The following is a 7,572-nucleotide window of genomic DNA, read 5'->3' on the forward strand; positions in this document are numbered from 1 at the left end:
CAATACATTACGGCAAGAAATCCTCGGGAGCAGGGCCAGCTCCCCTCGCAAGTGCTTTACACTTTCCTACACTGTGGAACAAACGAAAGTTCATCAAATAATAGCCGACATTCACGTGTCGCCAGACTTGTCGTACCCTCTGGCATCGGGGAATGGGGGGGTTAAGTACCCGCGACAGCAGCCCATGCACTCAACGAGAAATGAGGATACTGCATGCAATACAGCAAACGGCCACTTGAAAGAGGAAACATGTATAAATCAACGTCAATTCTTTGTTCGTTTACTTTCTTGATAGAAGGGCATTCGTGCTTTTGATCATGGACACACAGATATATGAATGCAACTTGCGCGTTACGCGGCGTCCGCAACGTTTTGGAAGTTCTGCCCGGCTCTTGAATCGACAGGAGCGTCGTCGAAGTGCATTTTTGACTGGACCGACTTCAATTTCTGTGGAGTATCGGAGCTCGGCGTCACAAGCTTTTGAAGTAGTGGGATGGCACTGTCACGAACGTTTTCAAGAGCTGCAGCCACTTTTGGTTTCTGAGCATTGACTCCGTCTCGAAAGAACCCCATCACCGGGGAGATGAATTGGCTCGGTAAAAATTCGCTCCTGCGCACTACACGAAGGTATCCAAGAGCACGTTCAGCCTGCGACTTTAGATCCTCCGTTCCAGTCTGCAGGTATGCCTCGAGAAGCTCAATGGTTCCAGCCTCATTAATTGCCGCGCGGTTTGCGTCGTTGTGGTCAGCGAGACACCCTAGAGCGTACGCGGCGCACTCCTTCTGTTCATCAGTGCCAGTGCGGAGGAGCACAACCAACGGTAGAATTGCCCCTTCACGACCAATCTCACCGCGGATATCATCGTTGTTTGCTGCCAAGTCGCCAAGCGTGTAGGCTGCTGTCTGTTTGTACAGATCCGACCCAGTACGCACTAGCTCCACTAACGGCATGACCGCCTCTTTCAACTCCATCGCCGTACAGGGATCATTGTTGTCACACGACAGGTTCCCCAAAGCATACGCTGCCCAACGCTTTTGAGCATCCGTCCCCTTCCGCAGAAGTACTACCAGCGGTTTGATAGCTCCTTCCATGGTGATTTTCATTCGGTTCAAGTCGTTGAGCGCGAGATTTCCGAGGGTGTAGGCTGCCCACTGCTTCTGTGCCTTTGTTCCCACTCGCACCAATCCAACCAGCGAAGGGATGGTGTCTTCCTCTCCGATTGCAATGCGGTTTGCTTCGTTATTCAAACACAAGCAGCCCAGGGCATACACTGCCCACTGGTTTTGAGCATCCGTCACTGCTTTCACAAACGCCACCATCGGAGGAATGGCACCTTCCCGGGCTATTTTACTACGATTCACGTCGTTGTCGGCAGCCAGAATGCCCAGAGCGTAGGCTGCCTCCTGCTTGTGCACATCGGTTCCAGAGCGCAGAAGCGTCACCAAAGGCGGGATGGCCCCTTCACGTGCAATCTCCACACAGTTTTGGTCGTTATTGCTAGCGAGGGTTGCCAGAGCCTCCGCTGCCCACAGCTTTTGGTTGTCAGCGCCGTCTCTTAGCAGACCAACAAGAGGCGGCAATATGCCGGCGCAACGTAGTGAATCCACATCGCCACGAGTTGCCATACACGAGCAACGTATCACTGCAATGTCTTTGTCTTGCTCGTCGCCGTGCTCCAAGTCGCGCTGAAGCCGCAGCATTTCTCGGCGCGGTGCTTCTTGAACCAGTTTTTGAAGGTCTTCAAATTCAGCCTCGCGCATCTTGGAGTAGCTAAACGTGAACCAGCCCAAGCAGTGCAACGCGTACAGTTGCGTGAAATAGCGCTCGCTTTCTCGAACCAAACGCGAAAGCATTGGGATTCCGCCCGTTTTGAACACTTGTACGCGGTTGCTGCTGCTGACGCACATGCGAATGAGAAACAGCACAGTCATTTCCGTGTCGTGTGCTCCCAATTGGCAGCTTTTCAGCGAGTTCACCAGCTGCAGGACGGATGTGCTGTCCGATAGAGAGGGTTGCGTTTGAGAGGGTTTATCTTCGACCACATCGTCCGCAGGAGTCTTCAGCACTGGTATTTGTCCAGCCGACACCTCCTCTTTGCCCTTGTCGATATCAATATCGGCGTCCTCGAAATGCTTCAACTCCAGCGAGGCCGTCGCCTTCGTCTCACCCTCTTCATCAAAAGTACTGGGTTCTGGCACCGATTCTTGGGAAATCGCTGCGGTCGGGTTGATCTCGGCGGTATCGATAACGGCAGTCTGGAAAAGCTCCGGAGAGAACAACCCAACATCACCGGAAGTACTCGGTTCTAGTACGGGTTCCTGGAAAATCTCTGCGTTGACGTCAGTGGTATCGATAGCGGCAATCTGGAAAGGCTCCGGCTCAAATGAGACCGCAGCATTCTCCCCAACCGCTTCAGCGACAGCAATCGGAATTGGTACAGGCTCGCGGGTGGACGTGGCGGACACTGGCTCGGCAGGCACGTTGTTCGTGTTGATGGCGATAGCCGCGTTTGTGACAACCTCCGACTCCGGGGTTACCAAAGCGACAGCAGTCGGTACTGCCACAGACTCTTGAGGAGCTTGGGCCCCCTCTCGAATCACAATAGTCTGGGTAATTACGGGCTGCCTCATAGACTTTCTCCGGGCTGCTCGCCTTTCCACAAGCTCCAGTAGCGCTGCTTGAACCTGCTGGTGCGTGAGCTTCACGTCTGCGTGGACTTTCTCGAGCTTGGCCAGAAACTTAGTTGCGTTCTTGTCTGCCGTGTCTGCCCCCTTGATCACCGTCGCGCAAGTAGCTAACCCGAGCATCCGGAAGAGCTGGTCGACCTCGTCGACGACCTCGAGTCGTTGCTCTTCCATTTCGCTGATCTTGAAAATGCGGACGATTCGGTGCATGTCGTTGTACTTTTGCAGGTACTTGACGAACTTCAGCGCCGCCGCCTCGAACTTTTGGAAAATGGCCGTGCGTCGCAGCATCGCGTTCTCTTGGATACTGCCGTCCCGCTTCAACACTTGAATTTCGACGAAAATCTCCGTCAGCCGCAGATAGGTCTTCTTGTTAACGTGGCGTTGGTGTCGGATCGCCGCCCGCAGCTCAAAGATCTTGTTGAGGCATTTGGCCACAGTCGTGACGGTGTCCATGGCGGTGAAGTCCCAATTGCGGTCTTGGTGGCGAATTCAGGAATGAATTCCAAACTGGCCGCTGGGAATCGCTGGCGGTGTACCCCGAGATCTCGGGGCGGCCCTCGGACCGTCGAAAAGGCGACAGTGTTTACTTCGGCAGTACCCATTCACAGATACCCATTCACGCTTTTTGGCGGTTTGACTCCAACTTTTCAAAGTCGCTGATTTGATGCCGACTTTCTGATGGAACGAGTACCTGCTCCATGATGCATGCTGTTCTTGGATCATGAACAGCGGACTTTGCGCTAGTGCCGTTGCTGTGTCCCGATTGTATGTGCTCGTCATGTCGAGAAGTGCCCATGCTGCTTAGGCACTCGGGTGTCTGTCGAGACGCGTCTTGCTTGGCTTCAAGCCAATGGCTTGTAGCAACGCTCCATTCTCGATGCAGAACGCTCGGAAGCAACAACTGTGCTGGAACGTTCGCGCCGGGCTACTTCCCATTATGCTACGAAGCGTGATGGGGAAATGGTTGTCAACGTTACTGACGTTAGCGGCCTCTTCTCCTACTGCATACTAGTAAGCATCTACGCCTGCGTTACGAGCCTTGAAAGCCTGGGCGCTAGACTCAAACTTTGAGCCCCCAGGCCGCAGATTGAAAATCACTAGCTGTGGGGGGGGGCTAGCGCCATGCTCACTGAAAAAAGCGACGATAAGCACAAAGCACTAGTAGTGATGCGAAATATTCTCAGTATGTGACGAAAGTCTGGTAGCAATATTGCACATCAACGATCTTGAGTCCGATCTAGATGATTTAGAACGTGGTCTCCAAGCAGGAAGCTTCGAGGAACGACTGATTTGTTGAGCCGTCGCCGAAGGGCCTCGGTCAGTTACCAAGTCCTTCAATGGTAGCCATCGCTGCATCAACCTGCTTTGAATGCCAAGCACTATCATACGAAGCAAAAAGGCTTTCGAAACCTAAGTACAAATTGCGATTTAAATACACCATTCGAAAGACGTGTGTCTTGTGCTTTTGCGTCCTTGGTTGCTTGAAACCGATCCACGCCTCAACATTTTGACTATTTGTATATTATTGGAATACTCGTGTCAAAAGCACTCGAATAAGAGTGCTGTTCGTCTTCTAGCGAGTAAAAAGAACTTTTAACATTTCGTTTATGTACGAAATGTAAAGGTCAAATTTCGACTTCATACTCGTGTTGAGCAGTGCACCGTATACGGCGTCCGGTAAAAGCGGTGATACCATACGATAATGAGATTGCTTTGCATTGTTTGCTTTCTCGCTCCGACGTCGCTCCAAATAATATAAAGGCACTTGCGGCCAGTCACTCACGGCCAAAGGAACCATCTAGGCCTCCTCGAGTCTAGTCCACCTAAGAAAAACGTGTCCGGCATCGCCGACGTCACGTACTCTACGTACACTCACTAACGGTTCACACCTCGGTGCTCTTGGTGCTGCGGTTGGATTCCACGGCGGCAGCGGTGGCCGCGGCACGATTCGTGCTCGGCTGTCTCATCAGCCGTGAGGACGACAACACTGCACCTCCGTGACTCCGGTCGCTGCCACCCGTCTGACGGATATCTGCAGACAGTGCGGACGACGATCGGGTCATGCGGTGCAGCCCTGACGCGCCACTAGCACCACTGGCGGTGCTCCCAAACGAAGACAGGTTGGCTATCGACCACGCGCTCAGCGACGTGTCACGCGTGTTGCGCGAGGGCTGGCGCTCGGTGTCCGAAGCTAGTACGGAGCTCCATGATCCGCTGATCGCACTTCCGCTCGTCATGGACGATCCTCCAGAATACAGCGCGGACACGCGCACGTTCCCTGTGTCCATGTCACCACCGAAGCCCTGCACAGATGGCACTCGGCTCCGCATGCTAACGTCTGCCAACGAGCCACAGTGGTTGATAGCCATCATATTCCCGCGGAGCGACGGCACCTCGTCAGCACTCTCACCGCTTGTAGAAGACGCACCGTCGAACTGGTGCGGGGCCGGCATCTCAACCATAAGAGCCGTACCGTTGTAGCCGCTCTCCATAAAGGAGTCGTCCTGCATGAAAGTCGGCGAGAGTCTAGCCACGGAACGGATGTCCATGTTGTAGCCGTACGGAAGTGGACTCTCGTCCTCATCGTCACTGTACTTCTTCCGGCTGATGGTTGCGAAAAGCACGAGAACTCCCATGATGCCTGCGATAACCCCGACAATCGCCACGATCGAGCCTGTCCCCAAGCTGTAGTACGTGGCGGAACTCGTGTTCACGTCGGACACGCCCCCAGGGTTGAGAAGAGCCCCCATGCCACTGCTTCCGTCTCCGCTGCTCCCGTGGTCGCTGCTACTGCTCCTAATAATTTTACCTGAGCCGCCTCTGGTGCTCGCCGGGCTGCTGCCAGCACTGGAATCACCGCTGCTGCTGTACACCGTCTCCTTCTTCTTCTCTTTGTTGCCACGAGATGCGGATGCTGCGTCTTCTGTGTCCTGCTGGTCGGAAGACCCGTTCGAGCTTACCTCTGCGCTCGAGCTCGCGTGAACTTCACCAGGACTAACCCCATCGCTATTCCCCTCGCTCCCGCATTCTGAACCTGCTGCTACCGTGTCGTTCTTGCTGCTAGAAGCAAATGAACCTGTCCAGTCCGAAGCGTCCGTCACGCCTGCTGAGGGGGTACTGGGGGACGCATCCACGCTACCTGTCGCAGCCGCTGGGGTTCCTGTGGTTGCTAATGGCACGACGGTGCTCTCGTCCGGAACAATGACCGCTGCGTCTGTAGAGATCGACCCCGCTGCATCGGGTGCATCTGTCCCGTCATCAATAACACCGCCCTCCGGAACCGAGCCTGTCAATGAACTGCTCTGAGTTGTGGACGTGTCTGCTACTGGAGCCTGCGTTTCCTGTGCCACTGGAGCTGGCGTTGGCGCTGGTGTAATCGTCAACGGACTTTCTGCAGACACTGGGCCTGTCACCGGAACCTCCGTCGCTACGTAAATCGTCACGGGAGTCTCCGTCACTACAGAAATCGTCGCAGGAGCCTCCGTCGGCACTGGAATCGTCACTGGGGCCACTACTGGAGCCTCCGTCGACACTGGAATCGTCGCCGGAGCTTCTGTAGCCGCTGTAATTGTCACCGGAGCCTGCGTCGCCACAGAAATTGACGAGTGTGTGGTGTGCGTGGGCGCTACCGTTGGCGCCACGCTCTCCGTGCCACTGTTGGCCGTCGACTCGGCTCCTGTTTCATCGTCGGAATGCCCGGACGTCGTCGTCGTCGGTCTCTTTGTCATCGATACTGCATGCGACACCCCACTACTATGCGTCCGCGTTGGTGTCTCCTCCCCTGACCCCGACACCGAGAGCTCCGTCGTGCTTCCTCCTTCTTCTTTCCTACTGTCGTCCGCCTCACTCCCCTTGGTCGCTATTTCGTCCTCCATGGAGGAGCCTCCTGTTGTGGACGGATTGTTGGCGTCGTTGGTCCTCGTCACGCCGCTTAGAATTGCCGATACGATGTTGCTGGCCGCGTCCTCCACGTCCGAGGCGGCTGCTGCTAATGCGCTGTGCGCGTCGAACGAGATGAGGCGCCTGGAAGACTCGAGCGCCGCGCAATGCGCCGCCGCAGCCGCCAGCGCGCCGATCGCCAGCATCACGCGCCGTCTTCGCCCCATGGGCGCGCGGCTGGAGGCGAGATGGCGAGGCGTGGCCGCTGGGCTGATGGTGTCCGTCGCCCTACGAGAGCCTGAAGCGTAATGCTGAGAGCGACTTGGCACCAGTTGACGGGTTGTAACTGTGCCTTTCGTCTGACTATACGATTCGGTTCTGCAGGTGGAATTTAATAGTGAAAAGGGAGGTGGTAAGACGGGTTTGGAAGGGATATGTAATTGAAAAGGTGGGGAAAGGCGTAAAAATGTAAAGTCGTTTTTGGACGGACGAAGCTCTCAATTATTTGTCTAGGCACAAAAAATACCATATTGCATATCATGTACCCATCTTGACGACGGCGAAGTGCTATCGGATCCAAGATTCATGGTCCTGGGGTATCACTGTAATAGCTGGGGGTCGACACCACCATAGACACCTGCTTCCTTGCCTCCAACAAAATATACCGTGTAGTCTGTCTAAAAGAACGGCTCAAAGCCACGTCTATTACGCAGTTGCGGCGGAGGGAGGGGGGGTTGTAAACATGAAAATCAGACGGAAAAGCACAGCTTTCACCCTGGCAATGCGGTACATGATGCATATCAGCAGACTTACATGCACAACACCATTTTTTTTTACGTACGCTTCACCTTGCGGATGTCAAAATAGTTATGTTGAGGTGTGTACAGAGTGTAGAGATCCACCTGATATATCCGAGTTTGAGGGGGCTTGTATTCTTATAGGTTATCGTTACATGTTTATCTATTGTATTTAATAACTAATACACATTCTATTTTGACGGTATTA

At 54.3% G+C, this 7,572-nt stretch overlaps 2 protein-coding genes across 2 annotated transcripts; both read right to left on the bottom strand.

Moving 5' to 3' along the window:
* Positions 1 to 351: 351 nt before the first annotated feature.
* Positions 352 to 3,141, bottom strand: KRP23_4113 (U-box domain-containing protein 12; the record flags this gene model as incomplete). The annotated part of the gene is made up of 1 exon (XM_067889037.1): positions 352 to 3,141. The coding sequence occupies one exon, from the start codon at positions 3,139 to 3,141 to the stop codon at positions 352 to 354; it is 2,790 nt and encodes a 929-aa protein (XP_067748231.1).
* Positions 3,142 to 4,571: 1,430 nt separating this feature from the next.
* KRP23_4114 (uncharacterized protein) lies at positions 4,572 to 6,794 on the bottom strand (the record flags this gene model as incomplete). The annotated part of the gene is made up of 1 exon (XM_067889038.1): positions 4,572 to 6,794. The coding sequence occupies one exon, from the start codon at positions 6,792 to 6,794 to the stop codon at positions 4,572 to 4,574; it is 2,223 nt and encodes a 740-aa protein (XP_067748232.1).
* Between the last annotated feature and the right edge of the window lie 778 nt (positions 6,795 to 7,572).

The sequence above is a fragment of the Phytophthora ramorum genome (genome assembly GCF_020800215.1).
Source record: "Phytophthora ramorum isolate Pr-102 chromosome Unknown Phyram_PR-102_s0003, whole genome shotgun sequence".
In the NCBI taxonomy this organism is placed as follows: Eukaryota; Oomycota; class Peronosporomycetes; order Peronosporales; family Peronosporaceae; genus Phytophthora; species Phytophthora ramorum.